General features: G+C 39.2%; 1 protein-coding gene across 1 annotated transcript in view; it reads left to right on the forward strand.

The window, feature by feature from the left end:
• The window catches only part of MET (MET proto-oncogene, receptor tyrosine kinase), a 114938-nt gene that overhangs the window by 47448 nt on the left and 47025 nt on the right, over nt 1-20465 (forward strand). The window contains exon 3 of the mRNA XM_021699277.2: nt 9589-9780. Coding sequence (XP_021554952.1) covers nt 9589-9780 — 192 coding nt within the window. The remainder of the gene's footprint in view (nt 1-9588; nt 9781-20465) is intronic.

A 20465-nucleotide genomic window follows, 5' to 3' on the forward strand; every position in this document is an offset into this window, starting at 1 on the left:
AGAAATAGGAAGCTAGAAAAGGGAATTAGTTTGGAAAGAAAAGTGATGAGTTTGAATGACATCGATGGCACATTCAAACTTGGCCTAAAGGCAGTTGCAGAGACAGGGCTGGTCCTCAGAAGAGAGAATGCCGCTGGGTGTATGAAGTTAGGTCATCCCCACGAGTCAGCATCCATCACCTCGTGAATCACTAGTGTGGAGCCAGCAGCTGGTTGGCCAGATGCCTGGTTGTATTACGTTCAGGGCCATCTGAATTGATCAGGGCCAGAGATGATACCCTTCCTCCCTTCCTGGAGACAGATCAGCTCTTCCTTAACTGCTCCCCAGCTTTGCTCCCCTGCTTGAGGTCTTGGATTGTAATGAACTCCGTGACTATTGAAGTCGTGAGGCAGGATTACTTCATCAAGGGGAGCCATTGACAGCAGAAGTATTGAGAAAGCATCTTTCTTTTATTTTTTATTTATTTATTTTTTTAAAGATTTATTTATTTGACAGAGAGAAACACAGCGAGAGAGGGAACACAAGCAGGAGGAGTGGGAGAGGGAGAAGCAGGCCTCCTGCTGAGCAGGGAGCCCGATGCGGGGCTCGATCCCAGGACCCTGGGATCATGACCTGAGCTGAAAGCAGACGCTTAACGACTGAGCCACCCAGGCGCCCCAAGAAAGCATCTTTCTTTTAAATGACAGCTGAGCACAACACCAAGTAGAGTTGTCTCTGCAGCACAAAACAACATAGTCACATTCTTAGCATTCGACCATACCAGGACCACCCCAAAGAGACAGGCGCCTGGGTGGCTCAGTCGTTCTGCGTCTGCCTTCAGCTCAGGTCATGATCCCCGGGTCCTGGGATCGAGTCCCACATCGGGCTCCCTGCTCAGCGGGAAGCCTGCTTCTCCCTCTCCCACTCCCCCTGCTTGTGTTCCCTCTCTCGCTGTCTCTCTCTCTCTGTTGAAAAATAAATAAAATCTTTAAAAAAAAAAAAAAAAAAAGGACCCCAAAGAGAAGGGCCTGCTCTGTCAGAGAGCTGACTCTTCTGCATTTTACAGAGAATCAGGCTTCAGTGTTGACATCTTAGACATCTGAGTACAGACTGATAGAAGTTAAATATATCTGAAAGAAACATAACCAGACACTGATGTTCAAAGCTCTGTGCCCCTGCCTGCAGTGAGTTCCACAGCACCTCTCCCAATCTCACTAAATAAAGAGAAGAGAGCACATGAATGAAATTTAGGGGAGTAAGTTATGTGGAATTCCTGAGATTAAAGCAGTTGAGTTTTTAGCCAGCTATATAAAAAGTTCTAGGCAAAGAGGGACCATCTATTTTGAAATATGTATCCCCCAGAAAACCATTACGTGTCAATAGAATTTGTAGAAAGGGTGATTATGAATGAAGTTTATATTAAAATGCTCCTGTTAATTTAGTCATGGGCAAGAAGGAAAAAGGTATGAGTAACTGGGAAAGATTTTACAAAATGGTATATATTTAAAAATCTATCTGCAAGACCGATTTAAATTATCTATAGATGAGCTAACTCTGTCCTATAGATCAATTAAAGGAATCACTATTTTAAATATATCACATCCTTAATTATACTGAATTAAATGTAATTACATATTCACTGCATGCATCATAATGTTAATTAGGGAAAACAGTTTGAATCAAATACATTGAGGTATATAGCACTTCAATTTTCTTTTTATAAAAAAAAGTATATGTCTGAGGTAAAAAAAATCTGTCAAGTACTAATGAAAAAATAAAGAAAGACTAAATTATTGTTTCAAGGCTTACAAATTGTAGAGTAGTTCCTATTACTTAGCCCTATGACAGTATATAAGCCCTTGAGTTAAGGAAGTAAGTTTGTAACAAGTTTTTTAAAAAGCAGAACAGGGTGTTTACCATTGATTCTCAGAGAGGCCTTCATATAATTACTGTTATTATCATTTTTCTTTCTTAGAGAGGGGGAGAGCGCGCACAGAGAGAGAGGGGAGAGCGCTCACATGCAAGATAGGAGAGGAACAGAGGAAGAGAGAGAATCTTAAGCAGACTCCCCGCTGAGTGCAGGGCTCCAGGCAGGGCTTGATCTCACAACCCTGAGATCACAACCTGCACAGAAATCAAGAGTCTGATGCTTAACCGATTGAGCCACCCTGGGGCCCCCACAGAATTATTTTAGAAGAGGATAAACCTTGAACAATTAAATGCTTTCCAGAACTTCTTAAAGAATAGGCATGTATATCGAGAATCTGTTTAGGCTCTTTTGGAGTAGCCTAAGGTGTTGGGGGACAGTGACTGTTTACTCACGGCATCTTAAACATCCTGAGCATTCATTTGTTCCAGCAGTGGGCTTAAGGCAGTTTGGTAATTCCAAGCCCAGGGGAAGCACTGGAAAGCCATCCACAGACCCACCACATGGCAGAGCAGAAAGAGAACTTTGAGATCATTCACTCCTTTACAGTCAAGCCTGGGTTGGGGGCGGGGGTGAAGACCCTGGTGCTATGTAACCTAGGTTTAGTCCTTGCCCTGCTACAGCTGCTGGTGGTCATGTGACCACACAGTGCCTCAGTTTCCTCCTTGCACTCTTATGAAGATTCAGTGAATTAATATTTGTAAAGTGCTTAGAACAGTGTCTGACACATTGTAAACACTCTAGACAAATGTTTGTTATATAAGTAAAATAAAACTCAGACCCAGAGAGATCAAGCTATTTGCCCAAGGTCATGTGACTCATCAAATCCCAGCTGAGTAGAACCAGTCCTGTACAGCAGGTTCCACCATGTCCTTAGACCATCCCTGGAATGTGGGTTTGTCTCAGAAATACTGTAGGAGCCTGTAAGTAAGGAGTATAATGCAGTATAAGGAACATAGGATTTGAAATCAACAACTAGGATTCAAGCTCTGATATTTACTGACAACTCTTTGAACTTTAGTTTCTTCATCTGTAGAAATATGACAATCATAACAAATCCAATTCACAGACTTATTTAGAGGATCAGATGGGATAATGTACTTGGAAAAGCATAACCCACTATGCAGATGATATTTAACATTATTACTGTGAGCTAAGAAAAGCCATGAGAATGTTTCAGACCTGCTTAGGATGTTAAGAAATTGGGGTGGGCAGAGTTCTTAACAGGCTCTTTCCACTTTTTCACTTCCCATTTGTTCACTGTTTTCTTTTAAAATTTATTTTTGTTATAATATATTCATATATACAAAAGAATCATGTACTCTGTGTGTATGTATGTGGTATGTGCGTGTGTGTGTGAGCAATAAAACAAATGCTGAGTTCTCTACCATCAGGCTGAAAAAAGAATATTACCAAAGCCTTTAAGTCCCCTGTATGTCCCATCCCAGTCATATCCCTCTCCCTCCCAGAAAAGTGGAAAAACAATGATTGTGAATTGTTTGTCTTTTCCTTGCCTTTAGTTGCACTATACATGTGTATATGCCTGAACAATATATTTATAGAGTGAATTTTTTTATTTCTTTTTCCCTCCTGACTCAAATATCTAAAGCTATATGGTATCTCCCTGTACCCTTATACCATCCGCCTTATTCTTTGTCACTATCTCCCCTCTCCCAACCCAATAAAACATATTACTTCTGTCCTTCAACAGACCTTGTAAGGAGAGACTTTAGAACAGTGCCAGCCTTCAGGTTTACATGACCAAGGAGTGGGTGTCACTGACTAGCAAGAGCTGGGGGCATCAGCTGCCAAAGCAAATGCACAAATCCAAGAGTGGGAAGGGTCTCGTGTCAGGATAGCCACTCAGATTCATTCGGTGTCCTAGATGGTCACTTGATCTTTCGCCTTAATGGAAAAAAGACTTAAAAACAAATTGAGGCAGGTTTGGATGTCATAGTAAGGAATTTGAGCTTTTCCTACAGGCCTTTGGGAAGCAATTAAAAGTTTTGAAGGAGAGAGTGACAGCTCATAACTGCTTCAAGCAGATGAGATGGGAGACAGGCAGGCCAGTGAGGAAACACCTAGCCCGGGGCAGGGGTGCAGGTGTGGCTGGAGGACCTATAACCAGATTTCAGAGGGACTGAGCAACTAACTAGCTGGATGTGGGAAATGCTCAAGAGAGAGGAGTTGGTGATGACTGAAATTTTAGAATTACCTGGATGGAAACGTGGTCATGTTCACAAACCAAAGTAGGCAACAGAGAGGAAGATTTGAAAGCCAAGCTGATTACAACAGCCCAGAATGCTAGTGGTCATCTTTATACTGTTACCCAGAAAACAGTGATTAATTCAGCTTTTCTCTCAGAAAAGGAATCAGGGGTGGGTAAATCTATATTTCCTACTTTGAAGAGTTGTAGGGTTTTTAACATGCTAATTGGTAACTTTTGTTGACTGATTCCAACTCTCTGAGAGTTACAATTTCCCTGACTTTCAGTTTCTCATACTTAAAATGAGGGGCTGGGGTAAGATGGTCCCTAAGGCCCTTTCCATTATTGTAATTGTGCAATTCTTGGAGCTTTGCCCAGAATAGTAAACAGTAGCTGAAGAAATTCATGAGCTTGAAAATCAGATAGAACCAGATTGTAATGAGTATTCCAGTTCTGATGCCAGTTCCAGTGTGAATCAGCCACTGCGGCTGCACCCTTAGCTGCTCTGAGTCTCTTGCTCCTGAAAACTGAAAACCCTACAGGGCTGTGAGTCTGCTTGTACGTGAAAATGCCCAACTCTGTGCCTGGCACAGTGTAGATGCAGGATAAAAATTGATTTCCTCCCTCCCTTCCTTTCTTCCTTCTTCCTCCTTTTGTTACCAAAAAGAGAGTGTTAGTCTGACTCCCCAACTAGTGCTGGGGTAAAACCTTCTTTGCAGACCCTTCCTTGGTGCCCCAAAGCAGCTATGTTACCAGAGAACTGCCCTCCACCAGCTATGTGCAGTTTTACCTCAAAGCACAAGCCCTCCTGGCTTTGAGGGAAGCACAAGTGGCAGCAGGTCTGTAGTTGCTCTTCCATCTGGACCCAACCCCACTCCAAACGCTGCACCCAGGAACTGTGTGTAAAGTGGTGAGAAGCCACCCCATCTTCCCTGCACAAATGAGCAGCAAACACATTTGCTCATTATCTTTAAGGGACATAGTGAATCAGACTGAGATTTAGTCATATTTACACAGTGCTGTACCTTTGCAATGCCAAGAGCTTAAGCCAAGGCTCCCTGATGGTTAAAATTACACTATTCAAACTCAAAGACAACATAGAGCTCTGTAAGCTAGTTCCTGCCACCCTGACCCCAGTCACTGAGTTTATCAAGATTCTCAGCAGGAAGAGACAAGAGTAGTCCTCTCTCCTGCACTGAATACTAGAATGGGACTCTCTCCTAGAAGCTATTGCCCCCACCCCTCTCCTGCAGATCTCAGCTACAGAGAAAATGAAGAAGAATAAGGTTGGGATCCCCTGGCTTATAAAATTTGAATGTCACTTGGACTTGACATGACGTTTGTTTTTGAGCTCGAAATTGCACAACTTTTCAAGATCAAGGTGTTCTATAGATCCTATTCCAGCATTGTGCAATGATTTTAAACTTAGGAATTTGTTTTGGGGAGAAATAGAGATATAATCCAATCAGTCCTTGAGGAGATACCATTTAGAGACCTTACACTTTCCTAAGAGAGAAGTCTGAAACTGTAAATATGCATGAATATACATAAATATTAATTGAGTTGGTACACAGTTCTTCATTTATGCCTTACATGTGAAGGCACATACTAGCTGAAGTTTGGTTGTTACCTTCCCTCCATTTAAAAAAGATCCAGGAGTTCTTGCAGGTTTGCAGGCACTTGGAGATCCATTTCACCTCCATTGTCCTGCTGGCCTAGTTCAGCAAAACAGACAAGGAAGCAAGCTGGGTATGCAGATGGGTACCTTGTAGATAGAGTAATTTTTAAGGAAGCTGTTATTAAATGCCTACTGTGTGTTAAGCACAATACAGGGCAGGATGATAGAAGATGAATGAGACCATTTCTGACCTCTTGTTGACAGAAAGCTGCTTCTAATTTACGATCTATGACTACTCCACATGCAGCAAATTGTTTTTATGTCCCATTGAATCCATCATATCTCTGCAAGGTCAAATTTGAGGCTTTAAGTTCCCAAGATGCCATCTAGATATAGAAAAAAGTAAAAACAAGCAAGAAAAGGAACAAAACAACCACAATGCTGACCCTGAAGAGCAGTCCACCTCTGAAATGGAATACTTGAGATGGTCTTTGATTTAAAACTGGTCTTTGCTCCTTTAAGCAGCCTTCCGTGGTTGTGGCTATCTCTGCAAAATGGATGATTGATCACCAATGGAAACTTAATTACCAATTAATCGGTTACTATTGAATTGCTGGTATGTTTTAGTTATCTGCTACTCCTCAGAGCAATCCATAGTACTTCAGTGAAGAAAAGCTTCTAATTAAATAGTGAAATAGCACTCATTAATATATCAAAATAAATGTCTAGAACCAGAACATTTCATTAATTACAAGAGTCAGTAGGTTTAGCATCTCTGAGACTCTTTGTTTGTTAATTTATTGCCACTTATAATGAGGAAATATTTGTTACTATATAAAACAGCATTGTAGATTATTTTTTACCATAAAAGGCAATAGATGTAAGAACTCTGTATTCCATGTGACAGAATTTTGACATTAAGGAGTAAGGCTGTTTTACCTAAAGATAAGTAAATTTTCTATTTCACTTTGTTGTTCAACACTAAGTTAGTCTGAAATATACTATGGCAGCTTTCTGATTATTATAAATACAATAGGATGATAATAGAATTCCTAATCTTCAAATCATTTTCCTTAACTTGAAACTACATACAAAAATATGTAAAAATAAACTTTTTATCTTTTTCTTCCAAGTTAGAAGACAGTTCCTTATTATGTCCTCCTGCCCCCTGTTATCTCCCCCAAATTTACCAATTCCCAGATGTCTTATAAGTATAGTCAGAAGCTAAGCACTCTATTTGTTTCTTATAAACTCTTAACTACACCTACTCCTGGAAGAAGAAAAAAATAGCTTTAGTAATATTTATTTTTTTTAAGATTTTATTTATTTGACAGAGACACAGCGAGAGAGGGAACACAAGCAGGGGGAGCGGGAGGGGAGAAGCAGGCTTCCCGCTGAGCAGGGAGCCCGATGCGGGGCTCGATCCCAGGACCCCGGGATCATGACCTGAGCTGAAGGCAGACGCTTAACGACTGAGCCACCCAGGCGCCCCTAGCTTTAGTAATATTAGTTTATATCTCCACACTCATCCCCCATCTACTCATAATTGATTCACTTACTTATTCACTCAGTTAATATTTATTAAAGATCTATGGGTGATATTTCACCTACTACTAACAACACAGCAGTAAACAAGTATGGTCTCTGATGGCAGGGACATCAATCATGTAATCCACAAGCAAATAGTAGCTGCAGCTATGAGTGCTATGACACATAGGTAAAATGTATTATGACAGTCGATAATAGAAGCATTTGACTTAAATATCAAGATCAGAAGAGGCTTCCTCAGGAAATGACAACACACTATGATCTGAAGGAGACATAGCAGTCAATAAGGTGAATGAAGGTGGAAGGATCACTCCAGGAACATGTGCAAAGGCCCTGAAATGGGAGGACACATGGCATATTTGGAGAACTGAGGGAGAACCAGCTCACTGGAGTGCAAAGGAGAGCACAATGAGGATGAATTTGGAAAGTTCAATAGGATCCAGATGACGCAGAGCGCACCAGGCCGTGTTAAAAATTTTTGTCTTTTATCCTGAGCGCAATAGGAAGACATTAAGTGTTTTAAACAGAGTGACATGATGAGATTTGTGTTTTAGAAAAAAACCTGTCTGCAGTGTAGAGAATGGATGAGATCAGATATGGCAGGTCTTACTTGGAAACCATTGTAGTAGTTCAGGAATGGGAAGGGGTGGGTTGGATGAGGGTCGAAGTATGGAGAGAGAGAAAACTGGATGGATCCAGGAGATATTTAGAAAGTGCAATTGATGAAAATTGGTGATGGACTATACATGGGAAGGAATCAGGGATGGCACCTAGATTTATGACCTGTGCATCTAGAGAAATGGTAGAGCCATTCACTGGGGGTGTGTTGTATCATCAGCTCAGGCATGGGGGAAGATTGTGGTTTCTGCTTTGGTCACGCTGAGCCTGAGGTCTTGGAGACATCTGAGTGTGTTTTTTACGGGCAATTTGATATATGCACAGTCAGCTCAGAGGAGAGGGTAGGGTGGAGGTACAAATGCGTGTGTCAACTAAATAGTAATAGACATCACAGGAGAGACTAAGGTTGCGTAGGGAGAGTGTGAAGAGTGAGGAGAGGAGCAGCCCTAGGATGGAGCCTTGAGAAACCCTGACACTGATAGGCAGGCACAGATGGTCCTGCACCAGGACTAAATGTTGCAATCTGAGAAGTAGAAGGAAAACCAGGACACTGAGGTGTCAAGGTGAAGGGACGGATCCACAGTGCTTAACTGACATGTATTACTGAACAATATTTTTATTTTTATTTTATTTTTATTTTTTTAAAGATTTTATTTATTTATTCATGGGAGACAGAGAGAGAGAGGCAGAGGGAGAAGCAGGCTCCCAAGGAGCAGAGAGCCCGATGCGGGACTCGATCCCAGGACCCTGGGATCATGACCTGAGCCGAAGGCAGACGCTTAACCATCTGAGCCACCCAGGCGCCCTGAACAATATTTTTAAAAATCTGAAGCTGAATCTGTAAGATAAATACCTGATTGAGTGGTAATTGCCTTTTTTGTAAGTTGGTAACTGTGGCATGTGGTGCCCAGCTTTTACATTTTTTTTGAGCCTTTCCCCATAATGATGACAAATACTTCAGTGGTATTATCTAGGTGCTGAGTTCTATGGTAAGAGATTTCTATAAATTAGCTCATTTAACCTTTACAACAGCTCTGTAAGGTAGGCACATCTCTACAATTCTCTCGATTTTACTTGTGAAATGGATAACCTGAATTTCACAAATACATAGAGAGTATGGGGACTATGTAAGGTAAATAAGCACGAGAGACTAGGATTTGATGCAGGAACTTGAGTCTGGGGTCTGTGTTCTGCGGACTCCCTGTGAATTATCTATCAGCTACCACCCCCTACCGCCTCACTGCACACAAATGCACAAAGGCACACATTTTCAAATATCTAATGTATTATGTATGACTCTAACATTTATTATTATTCCAATTGAAATCCATCTTACTGGACTTGCCTGCTAGAAGCATTACCTTTATGCCCAGGGCTGAGACATTTATAGTTTTGTTTTTCTTCTACCGGCACCAACGAGTTCCATTTTTATGTATGCGCATCTTCAGCCGTAGCGCAAACTGCGGTAGGAAGGTTTACCCCAGTTAACATCTATATGCATGTGGAGCACCTAGCGGTACTGGAGCCGTGTAGATCACTAGAGTAGTCTCTGCCTGTCTGGGGCTCTCTGTTTCTTTGTAGGGTTATCCTTTCCATTCTCCTCCGAGCTCTGAAAAGACATCCCGAGAAGTTTTTTTACCAGCCTGTTCGCGTCTGGACTCACATTCATTCTATGACCATATTTTATTTCAGACACTTTTGAGAAATTCATCAGGCTGTGAAGTACGCAGTGATGAATATCGAACAGAGTTTACCACAGCTTTGCAGCGTGTTGACTTATTCATGGGCCAATTCAACCAAGTCCTCTTAACATCTATATCTACCTTCATTAAAGGAGACCTCACCATTGCTAATCTTGGGACGTCAGAGGGTCGCTTCATGCAGGTAAATGCTTTCTAAGAGTGGCTCTGTCTGTTTTACCTGGTTTGGTGCAATTAGTTTTTTGTTTTGTTTTGTTTTTATAGTAAGGTATTTGCAAATATTATAAAGCGAAAATCACAGTAAAAGCTAGAGACAGACTGAAAGCAAAACAATGAAGCCTGGTCCATTCTTTATGAAGCGTATGGCCTATTTTTGTTAAATTCTGGAAACTTTCAGTTTAAATGTAGTTGCTTTAATTTTCTTGCCCAGAATGGTTTGGGATTTTGTTTGTTGTTGTTGTTGTTGTTTTCCATTCATGATTTCTCTCACATGATTGGAATAAAATGAAACAATTGAAGCACTTCCAGGCGATGTTTTCCTATTTCATGGGAAGCTATGGATCAAAGGAGAGCTATTGTGTGAACCATGTGGTCTCCAAGAGAAGAAACATTCACATCATTGAGAAATATTGGCAGGAGTTAGGAAAGGACATTATCATCAAGATCCCATTGTAACTCCAGCTCTCCTCATTCTGCAAAATGATGTGGTCAGACACAAAGAAGTTCAAACACTGGGGGAAAAAATCCAGATTTTATTAAGAAATTCTTTTAATAGATAGCAACATATTTCCATACAATAAAAATTCACATTTCAGACGCAGTTATCGTGTTTCCTAGATACAATAATTAGCACTTTGCAGAAATTAAAATGCTCTTGTGTTGAATCTCTTTGACTGCTTTAATAGTTACTGGGTAGTGCTTTCAACGTGAGTTCATCAGTAGGTTCTTGATTAATGCACAATGACCATGGCATCTATGGAAATGATGACTTTCTACAAATACTAGAAATTTCTTCTAAAGAGAGATTCTTATTTCATAATCGTCAGATCTAATTAACATCCTAGTCAGACAGTGACTTCTAATAAACCAGTTGAGGACAATGATGTTTTCCTCTGACTTGCCCATCTGTACATCCTCTATCTGTATTCTTTTACAAAATATGTTTTTTAAAATTACCACTGTCTTTGTAGTGTATGGATATTGGTCATTGCCATATTTTAAATCATGTTTTTCTTTAACTAGTTGGGCATGTGGGATTTTTTTCAAACCATAAAACATGTAAATAAAGCCTTCCAAGCTCAAAACTAATCATACAGATCCTGTTATCTAAATGCTTCCACACTTGGTCTCCCCTCCTCCCATTGCTTCAAATTATTACACTTTCTCCCCACTCCTCCCTCTCTCCCAGCCCAGTGTTCTTATTTACCCACCTCAAACCATTTCATTCTGTCCTTAACTCCTTAAAATCTGAAAACTGGATGCCCAGTCCCCTCCTACACACACAAGCACTCTAAAGTATTTGAAATATGGTCGTATCTATTATCCTTGTAAAATATGTAGTGTTATTTTAAATATGTGTTTTTAATTGACATTGATACTATTTTATAGAATTCCAAAAAATTTGAAGGAGCATGAGAGAATCTGGCATCTGTTGAATTCTTAATGTGTTCACTATGTTGACTTTTTATCTTTACTTTTGCTTTCCTTCTTTTCTAAATTGTTTATTACCTCATCCATCCAGTTTCATATTAATAAGCTTTCTATAGTCACTTTAGGTCTTACATTCTTTTACATCAAAAGGTTCTTGGCCTATTTCCAGATTCTAAAGTTGTAATAAAATCCCATTTTTAGATAGATTGCTCTAATACCTGAGTAAATTCTGCTGTGAGACAGATGCCACCACCTAAGTGATGTGTCGTGCATCAGTCTCATTGTAACAGAAATGCTGTGACAAGTGTTTTATTCTTGTCTCCCAGCATTTACATAAAAGAAGCTATATTATGCCCATTATCTGTGCATCCAAAACATTAAAGATGAAAATAAGTAGATACTTATTTTATGTGAAGATCTGATATCACTGATTTTTTTTAAACCACATGGTTCTTAATTCATCAGATATATATTGGGAACTTACTAACCTTGCTCTACTAGGCAAATAAGTAAAGCAAAGGAAACAGTGACACAGAACCTGCCTTTGAGGAACTAAAATTTTATTTTTTAAAAAAAGATTTTATTTATTTATTTGAGAGAGAGTGAGAGAGAGCACAAGCCGGGGGAGGGGCAGAGGAAGAGACTGCCCGCTGAGTAGGGAGCCTAATGTGGGACTTGATCCCAGGACCCCAGGATCATAATCGAGCTGAAGGCAGACACTTAACCACTGAGCCACCCAGGCGCCCCTGAAATTTTAGTATGGGAGATAAAAACATGTACCTGATATCAAGACAGCAAAAGACAAAGACATACAGACAAAGGGCTATTGAGACCCACATAGGATCCATTTCTCTGACACTTGTCCAAGAGAATTCCATTCCCTTAAATTTTATGTAAATAAACCCAAGGCACTGAAGGATCAAACAATCAACATCACTGAAATCCAGTTTGTTTACAGCAAATAATGTTGGGGGAGGAGTCAGTCAGGCGTGCAGCAAAGACCTTCTAGCTGAAGCTCGCCAAGCAGTACTAGCAAGTTCTATAAATGTTTTGACTGCTGTAAAGTGCTAAATCTGTGGCCAGGCCTAAGTTCCCGCAACTCCTGTTTTAATAATACTGTGGAGTTTCTGTTATAAACTGGAATGGACATAATTTTTTTCCAAAGACAGCTGCCATACATGAAAAGGAACAGAAAAATGATTTTTACTTCCTTCCTACCCTGAAGCCTAAAGTCAAAGTTGCTTTGCAAATGTTTTCTCTCAAGAGTTTGCAGCTGTTTCTGCCTTTCCTATTGTGCTTATGTCCAGCTCTGGCTGGGAATACAAGCTTCAGCCCCAGCTGTCGGGTGTAAAGGGAATCAGGTATTTCACAGTGGTTATTTGGTTAGAAAGAATTATATTGTTTAGCTAACAATATTATATGTATGGCAGAGAAGACACGTTTGACATGTTCCTAACATTTAAACATGTGCAACTTATCTCATACAGGTGCAACTCCGTCTAAATATACTGATGTGTACGTGTATTAGAGTTTATCAACATAGATACAGATTTCAAAACCAGTTTTTATTTGTGTGATCACTCTGTTGGGATGCTTTGAAGTAAAATAATATGATAAGTCCTATTCAGGATAGTAAAAGTAAACAGTGAGAACAGGGCTTCTTACAAATTTTAGAGGGGGAGGGGATGTTGAAAAGAACAAGGCTCGGGAACATTAGTGCTGTGTGCAGAGCTATGTGGGTGAGGGAAGATGGTTACTCATGAAGATCACAGGACTAATCACAGGGATTGCCCACGTCTCCCCTTCTGAGCTCCTCATCTAATCAACTTGCAAAAACAGTGCTTGATAGATAGATAGATAGATAGATAGATATATTTTTTTTTTTTTTTTTTTTTTTACAGCTCTCTTATAAGGCCTTTAATCTCTAGATGCAAGGCATTGCTATTAAAATATTTGTGCATGACTGTCAGGCCAGGGAGAATGAGTGTATCGGGTGGGTTGGGGGTGGGGAGGCACTTTCAAGACTTGTTTCAAGTTCAGCTCCCACAAACACTCACTGGGCAGCTACCTTGTCTGCATACAGTGCCCTGGCAGTGGGCACTGTCACAGCTGTCACTTGGTTCTTTGGCATCATCCTTGCTCTTCTCCCACCCCCTTTCCCATCTTCCCAATTCCTTGATGCTGTTAGCACTCATTACCCCTGTTCTCTTGTGCCTCTTAACCAGACTAGTTGGATCATAAGCAAGAAAGTTAAGGACATAGGGATCACCTAAGAAGTATCCTTTGCTTGTGATCATTACTTACGACCATTACGTAAAGGATTATGTTAGTAATCAGTGAACCTGAGGATAATTACTCACTTCCAGTAAGAAGAATCAATTCATCTATTGACCTCCTGTCTTCAAATTCTTTCAGTTCCTGTGCCACCATCATGGTATGTTAGATCTTTGTGTTAGAAGCCTGTGGCATACATTACCTTTGGGATTACTGCTATTTTAGAGAATGTAGACACAGATCATCAATTCATCAATGCTGTGAGCATCCAGCAGAGACCCAGGCAAAGCTTAAACTTAAACATTTCTCTTTAGGGATTGCTAATTTACTGTTCTCCTTTATAAAATCCTCAGATAAAAATATCATCTGCCTTTCTTTTTTTATGTGTACATCATTGATTTAGTTGCATCCCTAAAGAATGGTAGATTTGGTATATTCCTTTGGAAGAAAATCTGGGGCACCTGGGTGGTTCAGTCAGTTAAGCGTTGGACTCTTGATTTGGGCTCAGGTCATGATCTCAGGGTCCTGTAATTGAGCCCCATGTTGGGTTCCACACTCAGCGGGGAGTCTGCTTGAGATTCTTTCCCTCTCCCTCTGCCCCTCCCCCTGCTCATGCGCATGCATGCACTCTTGCACACTCTCTCTCTTTCTCTCTCTCTCTAAAATAAATAAATCTTCTAAAAAGTGTTTTAAAAATAGAAGAAAATATATTCATGAATTCTGAGACTTGTTTTGTTTGAAAAAGAAACCATTAAAAATAATAATTTCAGAGCTCTATCTATAACTAAAAATCAACCCCAGTGCATGTAGTCTCCTAAAATGAATTCATGCATGCTTTTGAAATACATATATCTTATACACTGTTATATGCATAGAAAATTAAAACATCATAAATATTTGAAACCATGGGAAAATGCTAAGCTTTTGTTTGTTTTGTTGGTAATAGGGAATAACTGGGATTTCTTGTTTGGGTGCTTTTTTGAAAGAGTAGAGAGACATTTTAAAAACATGAAGTATATGTATCAGTAGTTTTTTTTTTTAACTTTTATCACTTTTAAAATTCAAAAACAGATATACTCTGTGTATAAATTGGCAGATCCTACAATTATTGTATTTGGAGTATTGATTTGAAAGTATTGATATTTAAATTTTTTTTAATTTACTAGTTTATTTGGATTTTTGATGCTTGATATTTTTTTACAAAGGTTTCAATCTGGTTTTGACTCATTTTGACTCACAATCATTTCAAAAAGTTAAAACACACACGCACATCAGTATTGCAGCAATAAGGAAAATTGTTTTGCTTTTTGTGTATACCTGGCCTTTGTAATATCAGGTTGGTATAGAAGCACTCATGCCCATTTACCAAAAAGAACAAAGGAAAGAACAGAGCAAAGCTTCATTTAATTCAACTTTTGCCACCTGGTACCTTGTCTTACCACTTTTATTTCTTGAGCTGTTAGCACCAATCAGCAATTTCTATTTCTTCTCGTGTTTTTTTTTTTCCATTTCAGAAAACTAGATGTTTACCTTGATTGAAATAGCTCCACTCTTCATATCTGATTTCTTTCTACACGAACACCAATTTCTCTCACATACTAAGGGAGACAGTAAACCTAAAGCAGGTGTCTGAACCATTCAGGCTACTATAACAAATTCCCATAGACTGGGTGGCTTAAACAGCAAACATTTATTTCTCACACTTCAGGAAGCTAGGAAGTTCAAGATCAAGATACCAGCAGATCTGGTTTCTGGTGAGAACCTGATAGCTGGTTCATAGATGGCTGTTCTTGCTGAGTCCTCACATGATGGGAAGAAGGAAATAAAGCTCTCTGGGGTCCCTTTTATAAGGGCACGATTTCATTCATGAGGACTCTACCCTTATGACCTGATTGACTCCCAAAGGCCCTTCACATTGGGGGTTAAGATTTCAACATATGAATTTTAGGTGGACACAAACATTCAGTCTATTACAATAGGCAAGAAGCAAGAAGCATTAGAAGTCATATCTTGGAAGTGCAGATCAAACTCTTACAGGTTATCTAAATATCTGAAACATTTAAAAACCTTATCCCTTCATCAAGACTTAAGTGAGCTTCTTATTTCAGGCTATTCATATATTTAGGCAATAGATATGCCTTTAGGATTTACTATGTGCCCAATTCTGTATTGGGAACTATAGGGAAAGCAGACCCACTCCCAAGATCCGTAAGGTCACACCCAGTTATAACCCGGTCTATTTATTAATGGTGTCATCTCCTTCTCTCACATTTCTTTTCTTTCAATTCATATTTTTTTCTCATTGAGTTTCAAACTCCAGTGATTTGCATCATCTTTCATTACAAATTTCCTTAACAGAAATCCTCTATTTTTCTTAATTTTTAAACTAGAAATCAGTCTAGATGATATCAAAGTTTCCACTCAATTCTATTTTCCTTGAAATAGAACTGCATATGTTCTGTTCTTACAAAAGGAAAATTTATTTGATCTTCAATTTTAGTGTATTTGCTGCCAAAAATAGTAGGTTTCAAAAAAAGCAGTTGGGCCCAGGGAATCTACTCCCACTCTGACGGATTCTCCTAGTGAAAATCCACTTTCGTTCCATCTTTTATCCCTTCCCCACCTCCAGCCTCTCTAGGACTTTGTTTTATAAAAGCCCAGTCTGACTATGAGGGGATATTCAGAACACTGGTTGGGAGGCTAAGTAAGTGATACTCAGGTACTCAGTCTCAGGCAGGAGGAATGGATGGAAGACTGTGAACCTCCAGAAGTAAGCTTGCCTTTTCTTAATTTAAGAAAATATTTGGCAAAGAAATACAAAGCAAAATCACAATGAAGTACCACTTCACACACAGTGGGTTGGCTATAATCAAGAAAACGGGAAATAACAAATGTCAGCGAAGTTGTGGAGAAATTAAAACCCTCACACATTGTTGGTGGGAATGTAGAATTGTGCACACCTATGGAAAATGGTATGGCAGTTCCTCAAAGGGTTAAATATAGAGTTACCATAAGATCCAACAATTCTACTCCTAAGTATATACCCAAGAAATGAAAATATGTATGTTCTCACAGAAAGTTGTATGTGAATGTTCATAGTAGCAGTATTCACAATAGTGGAAATAACCCAAATGTCCATCAACTGATGAATGGATAAATAACATATGGTATGTCCATATAATGGAACATTATTCAGCAATAAAAAGGAATGAAGTACTGATACATGTCCCAACATGATGAACCTTGAAAACATTATGCTAAATGAAAGAGGCCAGTCACAGAAGACCACATATTGTAGGATTTCATTCATATAAAATGTCTGGAATAGGAAAATCTATAGAGACAGAATGTAGATTAGTGGTTGCAAGGGACTGGAGGGCACAAGGAGATGGAGAAGGTGGTGGCTAAAGGGTACTGAGTTTCTGTTTGAGATAATGACAGTGTTCCAAAATGGTTGTAGTGATGGTTGCACAAATCTGTGACTATACCAAAAACCATTGAATTGTGCACTTTAAAAAAATGGAGAGTGGGGCACTCTGGGTGGCTCAGTCGGTTAAATGTCTGACCCTTGATTTTGGCTTGGGTCTTGATCCCAGGGTCGTGAATTCAGGCCCCATGATGGACTCCATGCTGGGCGTGGAGCCTACTTAAAAAAACAAACCAAAAAAAAAAAAGGAAACAAATATCTCATGTTAAACTGTATTCATCATTCTTAAGGAAAATTAAATTTTAAAACAGTTTAACCAAAAATAAATCTTGGGACACCTGGGTGGCTCAGTCAGTTAAGCATCTGCCTTCAGCTCAGGTCATGATCCGAAGGGTCCTGGGATCGAGTCCCACATCGGGCTGCTTGCTCAGCGGGGAGCCTGCTTCTTCCTCTGCCTTCAGCTCCCCCTATTTGTACACTCTCTCACTCTCTCTCTGACAAATAAATAAAATCTATAAAAAATAAATCTCTATGTGTAGGGTGAGGGAATCTAGCCTTTATGTATTTGAAAATATATCACACATAAGGTTTATGGATTTTAGAGCCTAGCCACAAAGGTTTTATTTTATTTGTACATATATTTCTTCCTCATGTCCTCTCCCAGATAATTTGAGATCATAGCCACAACAATCAGGTACATTTGGATTCTCCCCTACTCCCTCACACCCAAACATATTAGTCTTGTATTTTCAGAAGCATTAAAGAAAAAGGGTTTTTTTGGTTGTTGTTGTTGTTGTTGTTGTTGTTTTGAGACCTAAGCATTAAAGATTAGTTGTCAACACAGTCAAAGATAATTACCAGTCTTCTATTTCATACTAATTATCCTAAGAATTAAATTTAAATGCTAGATTCAGTTCTGTCCTTAGAAATATCTCCATGACAACAAAAAGGAACTTCTAATTTCTTAAAAAACATCGCTACAGGGGTATTTTGAGGGTTAAAGTGGTTACTCCATTATTTGGAATTCTAACAATAATATAAAGTGAGGAATTAATGATAGAAAAGCATTCTTGGCATTTTATAGCAATAGGTATCCCTGCAGAGAAAGGGCTAATGATCAACAGAAAGGTATTTTCATCTGTGCTTTGGCCTCTGCTTAAAACCCCAGGTATCTCACTCTTCCCTATAGCCGTCCTGTCTTCTCTGGTTCATCCCATTTTCTACATGAAGCCACACTCATCCTAGCTCTGTGATCAAAAGTAGAACTCGCTGGCTCTGCTAGTAACATTTCCTCTCTGCCATCAGAAACTATTCAGATGTGGAGTCTTTCTCCTTAGGCACACTTAACTTCTGCAGCCAGGATTACTGAAACAAGGAGTATTTGGCAAGGCAAATATATTGTGAAATTTGTTTTAATGCTTTGACTCATGAGTGGCTCTTGAGAGCTCAGAGTTGAAGCTTTTTATTGGTATTTACTGTGGTGCTCCAAGAGTGTAGCAGTTGAGTGTTTAAGAAGAGGTCAAGCAAATCGGATTCTGGCGTTAGATAAAGCTCCTTGGAAACCGGACTGTTGTACTTTCTAGCTAAAATTCTCTGTTGCATTTTCTTTATGGAAAAATAATAGTACCTACCTTGTAGGATTATTGTGAGAAGTAAACAAAAAAACCATTTAAAGCTCTTAGCACAACGACTGGCTCAGTCACCATATATATAGTGCTCTCCAGACAAAAAGTCTGAACAGGGAATACGTTAAATCAATCTACCCAAGTTCCAGAGAGGCAAAGAGCTTCTTTATGAAAAGAGAGACAAAGGTTAATCCTTTCTGGGAAATGAACATTTGAATGGGCTTCAGATATTTGATGAAGTCAAAGATGATGACCTAGTAATTAGGAAGGGATTGCTTATTTATAAATATGGGAAAATGATATTAAAGAGAGCAAAAAGTTAGGAGATCTTGTATCTTATTATGTAGCAGGTCTGAATAGATTGGAAGATATGAGAGAGGCAAAATGCAAATATTCATAGGAAGGTTCAGAGAGATGAATAATCTTCAATGAAGTGGAAAGCACAGAATGAGGCATAGAACAGAGTCCAGTTATTAAGAGAGGCTGTGGTTTGATTTTGTTTTTGACTTGTGTGTGAGAAAAGGAGATTTTTTTTTTTCATCTTTGTAGTTGGAAGTGATTGGCAACAATTAGGGAAATATGAAAAAAAATGGGGGTGGGCAGATAGGAAAAACAAGTGGTGAGCACCTGAAGTGAGTCAAAATTGAAAAATTGGATAACTGAAATCTGGATAATTTGGGATGGAGGTGTTAAAAGTCTGATATCCTGATATTCTGCTTGTAACCCGCACCCAGCAGGGGAGGTAGGACTGGTAATTGAACTTCTTTCTACTTTGGCTACAAAAGTCACAGATAACTATTTGGCCCTACATTTAGGAATAACAACAGTTTCCATCCTTTCTCATCCTGACCAAATGACCTTTGATCCATCATTTAACTTCTGTGCAAATATAGCCACCCTCCTTAATGGAGATGTTTTGAAAGTGCTGTTTGGGATAGAACAAGTGTTAGAACAAAATGTCATGATGTTTAGCTTTTATGGAGGTATGTGGATTTAGTTAGTTTCTCTATCAACAACCCACTGTCTGGGAGCAAATTAGAGACTTTGGGAATCTTCCCAAATTTTTTCAAGCTACTTGACTCCTTGTGCTGAAGAAAAGATTTACAACTAGTTCCCCAAAATATTTTTATGTTGTGTGTGAGTTTGTTAGAGTACTAAGCATTTAATTACACCTGTAATTTTCATTCCCATTTTACAGATGAAAAAGTTGAGGTAGAGGGAATGGTTATTTAATCATAATCTCACAGATCCCCATGTTTGTCCCATGATTTCACACCTATGGCAAATAAGCACACATTCAATGAAACATAAAAGGGTATTTGGGATGTTGGACAATTTCACAAAGGCAGTTTCAAGCCTAGGGCTGACCTCAGCCTCCTGCACCTCATATAGATACAAATCTATTGCCTATTTAAGAATAAAAGTCTGAACACTCCCAAACTCTCCTAAAGTCTTAGTGTTCATCTCTAATAGTCATTCTGACTTTCTCAAAAATTTTTTAAAAGATTTATTTATTTACTTGAGGGGGGTAGAGACAGAGGGAGAGGGAGAAGCAGGCGCCTCGCTGAGCAGGGCTTGATCCCTGGGCCCTGAGATCATGACCTGAGCTAAAGGCAGACGCTTAACCAGCTGAGCCACTGAGGCACCCCAGTCATTCTGATTTTATCCCTGGACTTCATTATTAGTGGGTTCTAGCAGTAGAGAAGATGGAAATTATATAGCTGAGAAACATCCCAAATTAGAAATACCTGAAAACAAGAATGACAAAAGTCATCAAACCTCGTTTCCAAGGCATTGTTAAAGCCATCAGACCTTATTATAAAACCAGGTCAAGAAGTAGAACTTTATAATCCAAGAAATAACATCTGATTAGACAATGGTTTATAAAAACAA

The sequence above is a fragment of the Neomonachus schauinslandi genome, chromosome 12, assembly GCF_002201575.2.
Source record: "Neomonachus schauinslandi chromosome 12, ASM220157v2, whole genome shotgun sequence".
Taxonomy (NCBI): Eukaryota; Metazoa; Chordata; class Mammalia; order Carnivora; family Phocidae; genus Neomonachus; species Neomonachus schauinslandi.